This window comes from Lissotriton vulgaris, chromosome 1_2, assembly GCF_964263255.1.
Source record: "Lissotriton vulgaris chromosome 1_2, aLisVul1.2, whole genome shotgun sequence".
Classification (NCBI taxonomy): domain Eukaryota; kingdom Metazoa; phylum Chordata; class Amphibia; order Caudata; family Salamandridae; genus Lissotriton; species Lissotriton vulgaris.
In genome coordinates, this window is record NC_141686.1 from 95347975 (window position 1) to 95364763 (window position 16789).

The window sequence follows — 16789 nt, forward strand, 5'->3', positions numbered from 1 at the left end:
CATGTCTGCTGTGTGGCAACCTAGGCAGCCTCTCAGACAAGACGTGGATTGTAGGTTAGGTTTTATGGGGCATCTCTAAGATGCCCCCCGTTATTCCATTTTACAATAAATCCCTCACCCACATCAGTGTGGATTTAATGTGCTGAGAAGTTTGACATGTCAGTCTTCAGTGTAGCCATTATGGTTCTATGGAGTTCGTAATGACAACCTCCCAGCACATATACTCTTAATGGCAACACTGCACTTACTGTGCCCAGGAATGGCCCTGGGTACTGTAGGGGCACAGGGCTCATGCACCTGTGCCCACACCACTGGCATAGGGCACCCAGCTGAGGGGTGACTGATGTATGCCAGAGCAGTGGGTTGTGGGCATGGCACACAGGGATGTGTGCCATGTCGACTTTGTTTAGTTCTGCACCAGGACATTCAGCCTGCAAAGGTGTGTGTTTCAGGGTGCAGGGCTCCTAAGGGTGGCACAATAAGTGATGTAGCCCTTAGGGGTCTTCTCTGGTCACAATGCCCTGGGTACCTAGGGTGCCATTTACCAGGGGCTGACCTGCGGCCAGAGATGCTAATTGGGTTTTAGCTTCAATACAGTTTTAGGAAAGAAACACAGCCCCCGGGCACCTGATTGCAGGAGCCCAGGGCACACTCAGCAAATCAGCAATTCAGCAAAAAGTGGGGGCATAGCATGCAAGAAAGATGGCACTTTCTCACAATTGGTCTGTGCTACTAGAACAGTTCAGAAAAAACACATATCTGAGACATAGTGCGCGACGTAGAGCACCCAATCTTGTTTCCGAGAGGTCACAAACGTAGAGATTCTGCCACCTCTTGTGACACATCAGCCCCCCACATCCCCTACTGATGATCATACTGTCAACACTAGGACCACCCAAAACTTGTTCTTGGGGGTGGGTTAGAGGGTTCTGGGGATTGTTTCATATTTCCCTTTTCATTATTATGAATGTATGATTATAGTGGCCGTTTCATTGCAATGCTAACATTGCTTTCTTTTCTGTATACTAACAACTTTGTCTGTACCACCAGAAAGTATATGTGATGGCACATATGTATTGCTATTGTGGAAGAGGTGTGGCGCAGCGGCCAGGTTGACTGACGCTGGATGCTGGGATCACGGTTCGATCCCTGGCTCCGGCAGCAGGGGTCTGCCCAGCACCATGTGACTCTGGGCAATAGCTCGCTTAAGCTACCCGACGGCCCCCAGTGCCTTGACACCTTTGGGTAATTGTTCGCCCTTTACAAATACTGGACATTTACAAATACTGGACATTGTACGCGCACCAATCTGAAAATCAATATAAAATATGTTACAAAAAAAAAGAGAACATAGATGGAAACAGGTCCCGTAGGTAACTGCTATGGTTGGGCTAAGAGAGACAAAGTACAGGCATGGAAGGCTAAAGCGGCTCAGTCTTTTGAGGATGGGCCACAGTTATGGATCACTGTATAGGCCCAGAACGCTTCATATACATGTTGAGAGGGTGACCCCAGAAACACCACGAAGTTTGGAAGGGATGGGCTGACATGGGTATTTCAGTGGAACCCTGCCTGCCCCCACCATGGTCCACGACCAAGGACTAGCTCCCTCACTGCGATGTTACAAGTTGTTTACAGGAGATGGTGGGGCCAGCCTGCCTCGCAGTGCCAGCTTAGAGAAGTGTTTTTATATTAGCTGCTGCGGGAGATTCATGCTCAATGTGCAATACCTTGTTGTGCCTGTATACTACATGCTATTTGATTTGTACCAACTGTGGGAGTTGTATGGTCAAAAAAAAGTTTGGCAAAAAAAAAACACATTCTGATGAGTTTGGTCGGACGGTCATCCATTCGTTCTTTGGGCTTGCAGCACCACAGGGAATTGACCTTGGTAAACAAATATCTGCAAGTTATCAGCATAAGTAGAATTTGCCATTCTTGAGCAGATTCATCAGTAATAATACATGTTAACACCATCAGTGCTGCAGCAATTCCCCCTCTGTGCTGCAGATCCTTTACTCCCATTGTTCATGACGAGCTCAGCTCGTCATGAGCACACGAGCAGTGTACTGCATGACGAGCTGAGCTAGTCATGAGCATCGAAGGGGTTAACTAGCACTATTCGTTTTAATCTTGGTCATTGTTTACAGCATGACCAAATGCACGACTTGCATCAAATGTTGCCTCTCGTTAATATTGTCACGCCATTATGTTGAGATATCCCGGTCTGCTTATTTAATTTTGTAGGGGAATTCGCCAGTGGGGGAAGGGAAGCGGCCAAGGACCCAGGAAGAGGAGGAGGACCGTTTGATTGTGCTAGCCATCCAGAAGAAAGAAGAAGAGCATATCTGGAAGGAGGAGAGAAAACGGGCTGTTACTGCACAGGTCAAATCGGTTGAAGGTATGTCTGAGATTCAGATCTGTTTTGAAGCATGGTTACTTGATTACCTATGCATCCGTCATGGAATGCTTACTATTTCGGATCTGACTATGTAAATAAAGTGTTTACTTGCTTCTCCTGCTGTGCTAACTTACTGGGATCTCCTGTGGCTGCAGACAGATCTGGAAAATGCTTCTGTTTGTGACATGTGTAGCTGTAGTTACACATGCTGTGCATACTTCTGCCATCCAGTGTTGAGCTCAGATGTGTTCAGCTTTTTTTTGTTGAAGCCTTGTGTCACAAGGTTAAGTGACTCTTCCCTTAGTCATTTTTGCACCAAATATCCACTCCATAGTCAGATTGCTTTCATCCGCCATCAGGTTCAGACGGGCTTTTCTGATGCTCTGTGTTGATTTCTGTGTGGCAGTCTTAGTCGGGGCCTCTTGAGTTTCGTCGTTTCCGGGAGTTCATCAATCAGTCTCCGCAACAGTTTCTTCCGTCAACGATGACACAGTTGATTGTTCTGCATTCAGTCGAGAGTGAGCTCCTTGGGTGGGGTCCCGGCTTGGCTGAGCTGCCTTCAGTGTCGCTCTCCTTTAAAAATTATTGCAGGGTACTGGAAAAGACACCTTTTAGATACTGTCCACAGTGCCACTCCAAGTACTAGTGGACACACCAGCACACAGTCTGCAACCTATGCTTTCCACAGAGCACAACAAGGCTTCCTGCTCCACTTGTCTTTCGTTCAGGTCTAAGGAAAACATCTGTAATTGTCGTGAATGACTCCTCGCTCATTGTGCAATGGAGCAACTAAGGGAAGAGTAGATCCTCTATCTATGGGGAAGAAGTCGAAAAGGAAGAAGTTCAAGAGGAAATCGAAGCTTGCAAAGTAACATTGTTGAGCCCGAAGCCAGAGTCATTATTGCAGTTGGAAGAGCTGGAGCCACTGCTGGCTTTGACGCAATGATTCGTCATCCACGCAATGAGTACCACACCTGAACAACTCATTCTCTGCTCCTCTAGGGGTTAGGCTTTGAGCCCTCATTTCCAGTGGACTGGACCGCCACTGCTTTTGAGCCATTGCCAGCACTGATCCAAAGCTTCAGAGTCAACAAGGCCTACTCCAGCACAGTCGGCACCCCAAGAACAAACCTTCCTCAGTGTCGACATCTGCACCGCCTACTACTGCGACACCGAGAGTCACTTTGTACCCGAAGCAAACATAGACATCGAAAACCACGTCAGGCTTTAGTTCGAGCTTGATGCCTCCATCGGAGTCGACCAAGCTGCGAAGGGTGAAAACCGTTTCAGAGCTCAAACATGCATCTGGTGTGAAACCAACTTCGAAGCCCAAACAGTCAGCGCAACTCAATCTCCCCTCCACAGCTGACTGAGGCGCCGCAGCCTATCCTTCAGTGCCTACAGGGGTTGCTGGACTCTCTGCAGCGACCCCTATGTATTCATCTTCACACAGGCAAAATCCTCACCAAGGCTCCACCTCTGATCAGCAGGCTCTTCCTTGAAAGAGGCAGCTTACCTTTGAAGAACAAATAACAGTGAAGCCACTGGCCGCCTCCTAAGCACAATAAAATATGATGGGGGTACAAGACCTCTACCGCCGAAAGTTAGTTAGCTTCTTCTTACTCCTCTACTTCCTTTGCCTCCTCCTCCTTCACCACCACCTCCACAACAAAACCACATGGGTCTTATCACTCATACCATGGGGATAGTAGCCCTCCCCATCACATTTATATGCCATTCCATACATCAAGGATCCACAAATGATCCAGGGACAGGGCTAGAAAAATGCACTCGCTCACTCGCATTGTCGAGCAAGATTTATTCAGGATGAGCTATTTTTAGGGACTACTCTCCCTTTCTGGGGAGTTGAAAATCCTCTAACTTCAGGGAAGACAAACTGAATTTTGACCTCTGTCTCTGAAAGCAGAGCAAATGTGACAAGATAACAAGATTTAAAGGCATCTTTATTGCTCACAAAATGAAAGAGCAATAAAATTGTCATTAAAACTTGTTATCTTGTGACATTTGCTGGCTTTCAGGGACCGAGGTCAAAAGTCAGCTTATCTTATTACATTTATTTTTCTTTCTGTGACTTAAGATGGAGGATTTTGTAAAGTGAACTGTGTGACAATTGAACTGTACAAAGCATGTTAAATGAAAGACTGTAAGATGTCAGGCTTTTTTCTAACACAACATGGAAATGGCGAAGTAAACTGTTCAAGCATTTCAAATAGATTTCACTAGTTATGAATACCCATTTTTGTAATTCTGTGGTGAAACATATTTTTATTGGATCAGAACAAATTCGAACACTTTACTTGGCGATGTGCAAATGTTAAATATTTTTTTCTGAGACCCAATTTCCCAAAATTTTGTTCAAGGCATATGAGCAGCAGATTGTACACTTAGCATTAGATCGCCACCTGGTGTTGGGCTTGGATGATTACATGTCATCTTCGAAGAAGTCTTTTGTAGTCACGAGATAGGTGAATCCTCCCTTGGACGATAGTGCGCATGGGCATCGGCTCAATCCTTAGATTGTGTTTTTTACGCCACTGGGTTCGGATGAAACTTTTCCGCTCCGGTTCGAAATCTACTTCTCAAGTACTTCGACGCTTAAAAACGTATTCAAACTTCCCTAAACTACTTTCGATATCGATAAAAGTCGACTCGACTCCATCAGCTCGATTCCGGTCGTCGACACGGGCCGTTGGGCCTAATCACGCCGTGAGGCCTACACCTCATGGAAAGGACGCCATTCAAAAGATGCCCCAAGTGTGGAGCAAAGTTTCTACACAGTGCCCATCACAAGATCTGTCACCTGTGCTTATCGCCAGAACACGACTAATCCAGCTGCACAGCCTGTGCGTCCTTTCGATCCAAGAAGACGATTCGAGATCGGAGGGCCCGTCGACACGACATGCAGAGATCGGCTCCAGAACCGGTGGATATCTTCGAAGAAGAAGTTCCGCTTGTTCCCGAAGAAGATTCAGACGATCTCCAAATCGTATCCGAGGCAGACTACTCCGATGACTCCATACCATCGGGTCAGCGCTTGAGTACTAATGCCCCTGCCCCATACCCACCACCCAAATCGAAGGGAAAGGTCAACACTATGCCTCCGGGGCCCAGTCGCGACTGAAAAAACACTTCTAAAGCCCCGCCATCGAGCCCGGCTCCGAAGAAAATACTCAAGCCTTCCGGTAGCTCCTTACCGAGCAAGCCGCACGTGCCGATCCCACCAGCTCCCTCGGCACCGAAACTGAAAGAAGTCCCGGCTCCGAAACCGTCGACTTCTAAAGACAAAAATATTAAGCCGGCGTCTGACGCCTCGAGGCCGACGAGACCAGCTTCCACTCCGAAGCCAATATCTTCGGTACCAAAACCTCCAAGGCCTGATTCCGATGCACTAAAGCCCTCGAAACAGCCTGCAAATCCAAAAACAATACATTCGGTGCCAAAATCCACGCCAAAGGACACAGTAACCACTCCTAAGGCTAAAGACAAGCAGCAACCACGCCCGGAACCGAAAAAATCGGCGCCGACAAAGGTTCCGCAAGGAGAAGACCTTTTCCAACCTGATTCTCTACAAAAGAAGATCTACATTGACCTAAAGACAGGTCATGTATCCACTACACCACACAAGAAGAGGAACACAGCACCTACACCTGCAGTGCATGTCAAGAAGGACTCTGCCACATCTCCTATGCACCCCTCTTCTCCTATACTTCCTTCTCCTTCATCTCCTGTTCCTCTTAACATTTCACCTCAAAATTCTCCTGAAAACTCTCCTCCTCATTCTTCACCACATACACCGGGTTATTTCATGAGGAGCTAGATTCTGTGATTTCGTCGAGGAGTGTGAAGTTTAAACACTGCTAACTTTTTGGCATCCATATGGATTTGGCAGATGCGGCGGATACCTTCAAACTTCTAGATACCACTAAACCTCTGGGCTTGATGCCGTATCTGGCATCCCCTACCCACAACAAAGGGCACACGCTGGACCAGATTTTTTCTACAATGCCCATTGTAGTTGCCATACCCAAACCAGTGCTATGGTCTGACCATATGTTGGTGAATTTTGACATTCTGCATAAGTCTAGCTCCACCATTAGAGGACCTGGCCGCCAATTCCTGATACCTCGTGCTTTTCATCGGGTGTCAGCGGATACTTTCGCACAGTACATGACAGTATACCCTTGTTCACTTACGGGCAACGTGGAGGAGGATCTGGAGCTTTTCCAACTGTGGCTCACGCAGTGCATAAGGGAGTTAGTACCCCCTCAGTTGGGGCCTAAGAACTCCTCTTGTGCCTCGGGACCCTGGTTTACGCCAGCGCTCAATACCAGCCGCAGGATTTGTAAGAAGGCCGAAAGAGCGTGGCGTGTGAACTACACTGAACCACTGAAGTAGGCCTATAGGCGTTGCATTTAGGCCTACCATAGGGAAATCTACGTGGAAAAGAAATCCTACTTTGCTAAGCGGATTGATGTGGCCACTAACATTAGCAAGGAAATCTTCTTGATTGTGAAGGAATTTACATCGCCGACCTCTATTACACCTAACAGCTCTTTTTCTGAACCTTGGGTCATTCAAATGGCGAGCTTCTTTGCTAATAAAATCAAGAGCATCCAGGTAACTTTTCCTCCTGCAGCACCAGTGGTAACCCCCAATCCAGGACTCCTTTCTCTCTTGCCTGCCTCTGGACAACCCACACTGTCCAATTTTCCCCCATTGGGCTTAAAGCCTCGTTGGAATCCTTATCAAAAATTAAATCGGGTTCTCCACTGGACCCCTGTCCCGCTAAGTTTTTAGCCAAAATTGCACATACTATCAACCCCATCATTAATCCGATTCTTAATCACTCTTTTGAGATAGGGGTAGTGTCGCCGGCCTGGAAACAGGCTTTGGTTCTTCCTCTCTTAAAAAAGCCCTCCCTCGACCCGAGCATTCATGCCAATTATCGGCCTATATCTCTGCTCCCGGTCCTGGCTAAGATCGCGGAAAAGCACGTGTAGTCTGTTCTTTCAGACTTTGTGGAAGCGCATGGGGTTCTCCATCACACCCAGTCCGGTTTTCGGGCGAATATGAGCACCGAAACGGCACTGCTAGAGGTGTCGGAGGCCATCAAAGAGGTCCAGGATAACGGAGGTAAAGCATTGCTGGTGGTGTTGGATTTATCGGCGGCGTTTGACACCGTTCCCCACGACCGCCTCCTTGCAAGACTCTTGGAGATCGGTGTAGGGGGAACGGTGTTCAGATGGTTCAAGTCTTTTCTCTCTGACTGCCAACAGATGATCTGGGCCCCCCCCCCCCATACTCAGCCGTGGTGCTGTCTTTGAAGGTGGGTGTTCCGCAGGGGTCTATACTGAGCCCCACTCTCTTTAATATCTATATGTCCCCTCTGGCGGCACTGGCTGAGTCTTATGGAGCCCAGATTGTCTCATAGGCCGACGGCACTCCGCTTCTTTCTACCTGTGGAAAGCACACAGACTTTGATGGAGAGCGTATTAAGAACTGTCTGGGCGCTGTCTTTGCATGGTTCCAACTAAACCAGCTGAAATGCAACTCAGACAAATCAGAGGTTCTTTTCTTTGGTTGGCCTCCGGACCCTTGCTGGAAGTCCTGGTGGCCAGCGGATATGTTTCCACCTTCTGCTGATACCATGGTGGCTATGAATCTGGGAGTGAAGATTGATAACTGCCTCACTTTGAAACCACAGATTCTGGGCCGGCTTGGAAAATGTTTTGGTATGCTAAAAATGTGAAGAAAATTCCTCCCATTCCTATCCATCGCTCATAGGAAGATCACGGTTCAAGCCCTGATAGGCTCAAAGCTGGACTATGCTAATGTGCTTTATCTGGGCCTTCCTGAGTACCTCCTGTCGCGCTTGCAGATGGTGCAGAATTCGGCGGGCGAGCAATTTTTGGCCTCGGCCGGAGATCTCACACCACAGGACTTCTGAAATCTCTCCACTGGCTGCCGATATGGAAGCGCATCGCGTTTAAGGCGCTTACAATCGCGTTTAAGACCCTTCATGGCACTGGCGCCCGTTATCTTAGAAATAGGATTGGCTTCCACTATCCGACCAGAGCCTTACGCTCAGCATCATTGTCACTGGCCACGATCCTGGCAATTAGGCGTGCCTGGATCGGGGGTCGCTCCTTTAAACATCTTGCGCCCGAGCCTGGAATGCACTGCCATTGTCTTTGAGGAAGATGGAGAATCCGCTGTCATTTAGAAAAGAGCTCAAAACGTGGCTGTTCTGCCAATAATTGTCAGATACTCCTTTTCCGTGCCTTTCTGGGTCTGATAGCGCTGGGACACTCTGCTTGAGTAGCTGAGCGCTCTCCAAAACACCAGTAAAAATAACACCTCCAAATGAGGATGAGTATAGCATAGGGGGAGGGGTAGACCCAGATGAGCCTTTTCCCTACCCTGTTGATCCGGATTGGGAGTACCCAAACCCACAAGATGTGCCAGATATTCCTGACCCACATTCATATCCATCAAAACCTTCTCCCTCAGAAGACAACATTAGTTTTGGGCACTTACTGAATAGGGCTGCCATCTATCATTGGGTCACCATGCATTCAGATGAGGCAGAGGAAGACTTTTTATTAGATACGTTTGAACAATTACAAAGGTCTGTTCAAATTCTTCCTATGATTAAAGGGGTCATCAAACATGCTCCAGAAGTATTTAAAGATCCTGTACGTGCTAGGATTCTAAACCCTAGAATTGAGAAAAAGTACAGGCCTGCTCCTGGGGATCCTGCCTACATTAAAGGACAGCTACCCTTAGATTCCCTAGTTGTGTCAAATGCTAGAAAAAGAGCAAACTCACAGACATCAGGTGAAGCACCACCCCGATAAAGAATCTAAGGTAATAAATGCTTCAGGCAAAAGGATAGCTGCACAAGCTACCAATACATGGCGTATTGCTAACGCACAAGCTCTCCTTGCAAGATATGACAGGGCTCACTATGCTCAGTTAGAGACATTACTACAACATCTACCTGATTAATACAAGGCGCAGGCAAACGACCCTATACAAGTAGGCAAATTAATTTCAAATGCCTCAATCAAGTGCGCACTTGATGTAGCAGACACTGCATTTAGAGCTGTAAACACTAGTTTCCTACTTAGTCGTCATGCGTGGCTACGCATTTCAGGATTTAAGCAGGAAGTGCAAACTACCATCTTAAATCAGCCATTCAACCAACATCAGTTTTTTTGACCAGCGGTAGACACAGCACTCGAAGGACGGATTGCATCTTATATTAAAATCGAAAGCACTTTACATAAGAATTTGTGTAGTAAAACAGTTTTAGCATGCATGGTATAGTCGAGAAGAAATGTGGCGAGGTAAGATGAAGGCTAATTGGTGCATCTGAAGGTGTATATTTAAAATCTGAGTACACCCTGTCTTCTTGATAAACTTCATATCTGGATGGGTATCTGCAACCGTAAGTGAAAGGACAAGTTATTTATGGTTGGTGCTATATTTCACAGAAGTCTTCGGAATATCAATGCAATCTTCTGCTCAGCTTTACACGTCTTTGATGCTTATGTGGTGTGGAGGTGAGGTACAGATAGATGCAACTGTATTCTCATCCTGTCCGAGTATCCCAATTAAAGGCTCCTTTGATGTACATGAATCTTTTTTTCCCCCACTAAAAAAAGTAGCCGTTCTGGTGTGACTCTGTGGAACGTTTGTTCATCTGATATAGCAGTCACCTTGAGGGATTATTTGATCAGATCCAAGCAGTATAGATGTATTTCTTCATTCGGTTCAGAACTATTGGTTTCTTTTCCACCCATCTGTACAGGTCGTACCAGGAGGCGGAAGCTCCGAGAAGAGCGTTCTTGGCTGCAAGATTCGAGTACTGACGGGGGTAGTGATCTGTCACTGCTGGAACCCCATTCCCCCATTTGGGAGCAGCGGAAGAACAGGGACATGTGAGTATCAAAAATCTATTGTTTTTGGTAGTTTGCTATGTTGCTAAGCCGTTTGTTTAGGTTGTGTAAAATTTATTTTTAATACATTAAATAGATGGCCTTTTAAATGGTTAATAGTGTTGGGGCAGCCAGGATCCGTATGCTTGAAAGATTTCAGATACTCCAGCTCAAACGACTTAAAATTTTGGAATATTGATTGGCATGTTATGGACCTTTCTAAGCAACATGGGGGGGGCGTCTAATGCGCTGTAAAACTAACGAATAGTCTACCTCTGCATCTAAAAACCGAAAACAGCCTGACTCTTTTTTGGAAATCAATTAAACCTGTGGTTTTCAAACCCGTAGTTTCCAACGTGTTACAAACCGCCCCAGACTTATTCCAGTTAATTGCAAACTAGCGTTGTCACTGTTTCACTACCACCAAGACACCTGTGAACATTTGCACGCTTTATACATTTTCATTAATTCATATTCATGCCTAAAATCAGAGTATGTTTAGATTTGTGTAAATACCTGCATTATGCTTTATTTCCCTCCCATTGCCTAAGATTTCCTGTTTCATGCAAATATTCTCACAAGCTTTGGGTTTTAGAACCAGACGAGATTGTCGGCGGAGGTGTTGTTCATGGTATAGTTGACTTAATAAGGTGTTTAGGAATCCGTCCACAGGGTATGTTTTGTGTGTGAAGGGTACATCTAGGTGATACATGATCCTTGTACTACTGTATCGTTCTTACAGATACATAACATTTCTTACAAACTAACAGCATTTTAGATGGCATTAGAAGCTGAGGTTGGGTTGTCCGTGCAAAAGTAATTGTGGCTAATATATAATAATGATATAGGCTTGTTGCTCTCACTTGAAAATAGTTCTAATCATATGTAAATATGACAGTAAACACTACCTTCTGCTGTGTATTGAATTGCAAGGAGAGTTGGTGTTTGCTATACATATCCACTTTTCTCAGATGCACCCATAAGAAGCACGTTTAGGATGATAGACCTTGGAGGTGCACTCTTCCCAGGTCCATTATAGAAAATTCTTAATTTTTTTGAGGCAGAGCAATAATTATTTTAAAAGTCAATGTGATCTACTGATTGTCTGATTCTGGCGGGAAGTCATTGTTCAGTTGTGACGACATGGTATGAATTTAAAGTGTCTGCTTCTGGTTAGCAAAACCTTAAAACAAGAGTAGAAAAAAAACACACCGTCCGTTCATTCCACACTATTTGATTTTTCCTTTGAAGGCCCAAGTTGTTTCTTTATGTATATAATGTTTGTTTAGCTGCCTTATAAAAGCAGAGCTTGTTTTAAAAGTACATTTCTATTGGTGTGTATAGTCTAAAAAGTGACTTTCAAAAATATTCAATTGTTTTCTCCTCAGGGTTGACATGGAAAACTGGTTACAAAGGTATCCAACAGTATTTTAATTTGATGCAGTTCACAATCTAAAAAGGTTTTTGTTAGAACTGCTGCAATGATCTGTTTTTTTAAATTTCATCTTTCGATCCTAGTTTGTGGATTGTGCTGCCAACAACCTTTGGCTTATCCTCCAATAAATTCCTTAATTTAATCTAACAAGGTATTAATGCGGACACCAATGAAGAGGCATAAGGAGAGCTCTCCAGTTGCCAGCTTGATTGCCTCTTTATGATGGTCTCTGTCCTCCTCCTTTTGCAGGATGATTCTTCCCATATCCAATAGCTTCTATTCTTGTGTGAAACCCCATCTTTTGATAATGTCCTCCCCTCAGATAAGGCCTTTGCTCAGCACTTTTTTCAGACTGTTAAGCTGGATCAGAGCCCACTCCCACCTGACTTTGTACGCCCAGCATGTTTATTTTGTGACGGTGCTCTGCCCAGTGCAGTCCATATGTACAGCTTTGCCCAAACAACTTCGACTGCATTGTCCCTTACACAGCGAGCTTTACAGTTCTTCTGCCAGCTCCATGGTTGGGAGACCCTTTGCTCATCTCCATGGGTTTGGGACATTTTCCCGTGTAGGAATCTAATCTAGACCCAGAATCCAACAACACATTAATCCAGTACCTTACACATGGTTCCTGTCTTTCAGCTCTTATAATCACATGGATTTAGCCCAGTAAAAGGACATTGACCCTCGAATGTGTAGTGTCTCAATGCATAGATTGCAGAAATGACCACATCCCTGATACCTTGAAGGACTCATGGTGTTTTCCTTTCACACTGCCTTTTTTTTTTTTTACTCCAAGGTAGAAAACCCCTGAAAGGGGTGATTTTTTTAAGAGGCATCCTTCCAGGTTGTTTTTATTACTGTGCATCAGATAATAGTGTGTGATTTCTTGCGCCTTTAAATAATTATGAACCGTCCCGTTCCTTAACTCCAGTAATCTTCAAACACCAATAGATATGCCACCCACCTTAAAATATCTAGCACGTTGATATTCCTGCCTCATACAGTGTTGGCAGCAAGTTAGCTTTTTATCAGGCGAATCCCTACCCCTTTTGTCAATTTACAAAAGCAGTTCTAGCAGAAACCATATAAAAATAATAAACTAATTCATTTTAACATTATCTTTGGTTAATTTGGGCACTTTTTCTCTTCTTACTTTGTCTGCAGAATCGACACTACTTTGGGGTAGAAGGTCAGCACGTTTTAATTTGGACGTAAATCTTAAAGCTAAAAACTCACATTTCTGGTGCTTCTTGCTGCTATGATTCTTTGCATGTGCTGGGCAGGTGTCATTCACTTTTTTCCATATAAAGTAGAACTATATTTTATGTATTGTAATTGCATTTATATAGCTTTTACTATCCCTGACGATGCGTCAAATCGCTTTTTCGGCGAGGAGCACGCAACTCTGGAACCCATAAAGGGTTAGTGGTGAATTAGTATAGTGAAATATGAAAGTAATTTGAATGGTGGATATGTTAGTCAGTTATTTGGATTGAGAAGGACAGTGTTCTCGAATTTTTATACAAAGCTTAATTTGTGAAAAGAACAAATTAAAAAATTAAAAAAAGTTCATTGACCCAGACATTTTCTGAAGCTGCCACATACAACTTTCACCATTGGAAATGTTACACATGCATGTTGATCAAAAGACATTTATTTTGTAATCATTCTGGTGAACAGCAACTGGAACAAGCATTTGCAATGCAATAGGTCTCGCATTTGCAAGAGTTTGAGCTATTGGCATTATAAATGACAATGCCTTTTATTTATGTGTTGGTTTTAAAAACATAAATAAAAGACATTGTCATTTACAATGCCAATATCTTAAACTCTTGCAAATGTGGGCCATTTTGCATTGCAAATGCTTGTTGGCAGGTGGTCGAAGAGCTGGTGGTGGAGTAGTTGAGTCCATGATCGAAATTCTATACAACATTTTCTCTTAACTTGTTCGAAATATCGCCCATTCTCTTAATGATAACGCCTTGCTGCCTTGGTATCTGTTGTTTCATATATTTATCTGGATGATGACTGACGCTACTGCCGTCTTGTGCTGCACTCACTCATGTATCTCAAATGTGACCACCACCTTACCCTGCAATGACCCCCCCCCAATGCCACCTATAGCTAACCTCTGCCATATTAGTGCAACATTTGAAATTATTTGCATAGAATCGCGCGATTTGTTGAAGCGGGGAAGTCACGACCAAAGCCCACGTTTCACTGATGGCTTCTGGAGGCAGTCTGACTTGTTGCGCGTCGCAGGCAGAGGCAAGCAGGGCCCTTTTCTCATAGTTTATGCAATGGAAAGAAAATCCAATACAAGGCTGGGAGCTCAAGTTCAGGTGTCGCCGGTTTATGGTTTATTGGTGATACATCATGTTACTATTGCTAGTAGATCGCAGTCACTGCTTCTTTCTGGCTCAGACTGTTACTGTTGCACTCCTTCACATACTTAACTTGCCTCTCACTTCCCACACAGACTCCCATTACCACAAAGAGCTACTACAATTTTTATCTTTTTTTCTGCAATGGCAAGTGGGCAGAAATACACGTGTCAGTATGATGAATGCAGTGAGATTCAGCCTGCCATGGGCCAATAAGATTTAAAAAAATAATATAACACATTCAGTGTATGTCTTAAAAAAAACCTACGTTGAACCCTGCTTCCCCTGACAACTTTAGACCTATATCCAATATCCCACTCCTAACGAAAGTTCTGGAGAAATGTGTGCAACAGCAGTTAAGCCAACACATCACCAACTTCCACCTGCTAGACGATTTCCAATCCGGTTTCAGGCTTGGGCATAGCACTGAAACCACCAATCTCCACATAGTGGATGATGCCCTCCAAGCTCTTGACCAAGGTAAAATCTGTCTCCTTAACCTATTAGATCTATCCTCTGCATTCGATACGGTCAACCACTAAATACTCCTCGAACGCCTTAAACTCAGGATGGGACTGGATGGCCTCGTTCTCTAATGGTTTAGGTCCTTCCTCCAGAACTGCTCTCAGAGATTTCTAATCAACTGTAACTTGTCCGCTCCCTCTCCGATCACCGTCTGGGTCCCCCAAGGATCAACCATGTCCCCTACCCTCTACAATCTTTACCTAGAACCGCTAGCAGAAGTTCTATGTTCGAGGCATGTGGGCTGCTGAATTCATATCTGTGCATAGATTGCCGCCTAGTGTTGGGTCCGGATGATTGCACATTGTTGTCCTGGAAGAGTCTTCGAAGTATCACAAGATAGGTGGCTCCTCCCCTGGACTACAGTGCGCATGGGCATTCTCTCCATCTTCAGATTGTTTTTTTCCGCCATTGGGTTCGGATGTACTTTCTTGACTCCAGTTCGGAATCAATATAAAACACTTTTTGCAAGGCCAAAAGGCCTTCCAGCGTCTGTATTGTCTCTCGTTCTGTGCCAATACTTGATCCAGTTCTTCGAACAGGACGTCGGAGGCCGTTTGCCTTTTCGACACCAAAGGCCCCAACAACGAGCCCGTTCCAGAGATGCCCCGTCTGCAACTCCAAATACCCTCACATTGACGTGCACCCAGTGTGCAATAAATGTTTATCTCCGGACCACGACGAGGCCAGCTGTATGGCCTGTTCCAAGTTCCGGTCTAAGAAGACGCTTCGACTACGACGCGCCGCACGACAGTCGGCGCAGAAAACGGCGCCTGACTCGGAGAACATCTTAGAGGCCGATGACGATGAAGGCGTCGATGAAGAGGTTCCTGACCAGCAGTCGAACCCTGCGTCGAAGCAAGACTCTAACTTCGATGTGGATGAAGAAGAAGACTACGTCCAGGAATAAGACGTCGTCGAGGTAGGAGACGACGAAGAGGCCATCGGAGCCGTCTATGACGACTCAAGCGATGAGCAAGGCCCACCCGCAGTCGCGGGGCCCAATACTGACACTGTACTCTCTATGGCTCTGGTCGAGGCATCGCCGGAAGGCCTTAGCCAAGATCTTACTCCACATTCTACAGCCCGGCTAAGAATACTTCTAAGGAGCCATCGGTCGATCCACAGAAATCGAAACCGACAGATGCAAAATCGAAACTGCTGAAGACAGTTCTCGGATCGACAGCCTCTGATTCGTCGGCTCCGATCAAGTCTAAAAGTGTCATCGACCCTTCGGGGTCACAAGGGGGCGTCGGCCCGAAGAGTGGGGTGCCGAAGCCTGTCTCTACGGTCAAACACGTCGCTTTGACGCCGTCGATGTCCAAACATGGCGACACTGGCAAAGGACTCAAGGCTAAACAGACTGTCGATCCGAAGCTTACAGCCTCCAAGCCAATGTTAAGCAAGGCCTTTGAGTCGAAGAACAAACCCGACCCGAAAGAGCATATCTTGTTGAAGCAAAACACCGTGCCTGCTGTGCACCAGGAGCTCGAGTCGACGCAAGGCTGCAAGCAAGCTGGTGATCCATCGAAGTCAGTCGGATCGAAGACAACGCCACCCTCAAAAAAGGTCGATTCGTCTCCAGTGCTTCCTCCACCACTTAAATACGGACTGCCCCCAACCGCTCGACCCAAAGCGTTCGAGCCACAGAACAGTACAGAGACGTCCAAAAAAATGTCTGTACTTCCAGGTCTCAGTCCATTCAGGAGAAGGTGGTGTTCCAGGCACCCTCATATGACAATCAGTCGAAGCTCTTCATCGACTCGGAATCTGGCAGACTCACCATCCACAAACGGAAAATCGCTCCAGAACATCCTCTGGAGTCATACAAAAGCCCTCTCAAAAGGAAAAGGGATTCTGCCACCTCACCTGTTCTCTTTGAACCTGTGGAGTCATATGTACAACACTATGCCTATTCTCCCACACGCACCAATGAGGATGTGGGGGAGGGATACAATGAGGATGAATTTACTTATCCTGCTGACGCAGATCAGGAGGAACCTCAACCCTAGACTGACCCTGCTGACCCTGATGAGCCACACACCACGCCTGATACTCAGTCATATACTGTCAAGACCTCGCC

General features: G+C 45.6%; 1 protein-coding gene across 1 annotated transcript in view; it reads left to right on the top strand.

Annotated features, from left to right (window-relative positions):
* The window catches only part of CECR2 (CECR2 histone acetyl-lysine reader), a 453428-nt gene that overhangs the window by 328842 nt on the left and 107797 nt on the right, over window positions 1-16789 (top strand). The window contains exons 9-11 of the mRNA XM_086952894.1: window positions 2248-2401; window positions 10236-10365; window positions 11751-11777. Of these exons, the coding sequence (XP_086809020.1) occupies window positions 2248-2401; window positions 10236-10365; window positions 11751-11777 (311 nt within the window). The remainder of the gene's footprint in view (window positions 1-2247; window positions 2402-10235; window positions 10366-11750; window positions 11778-16789) is intronic.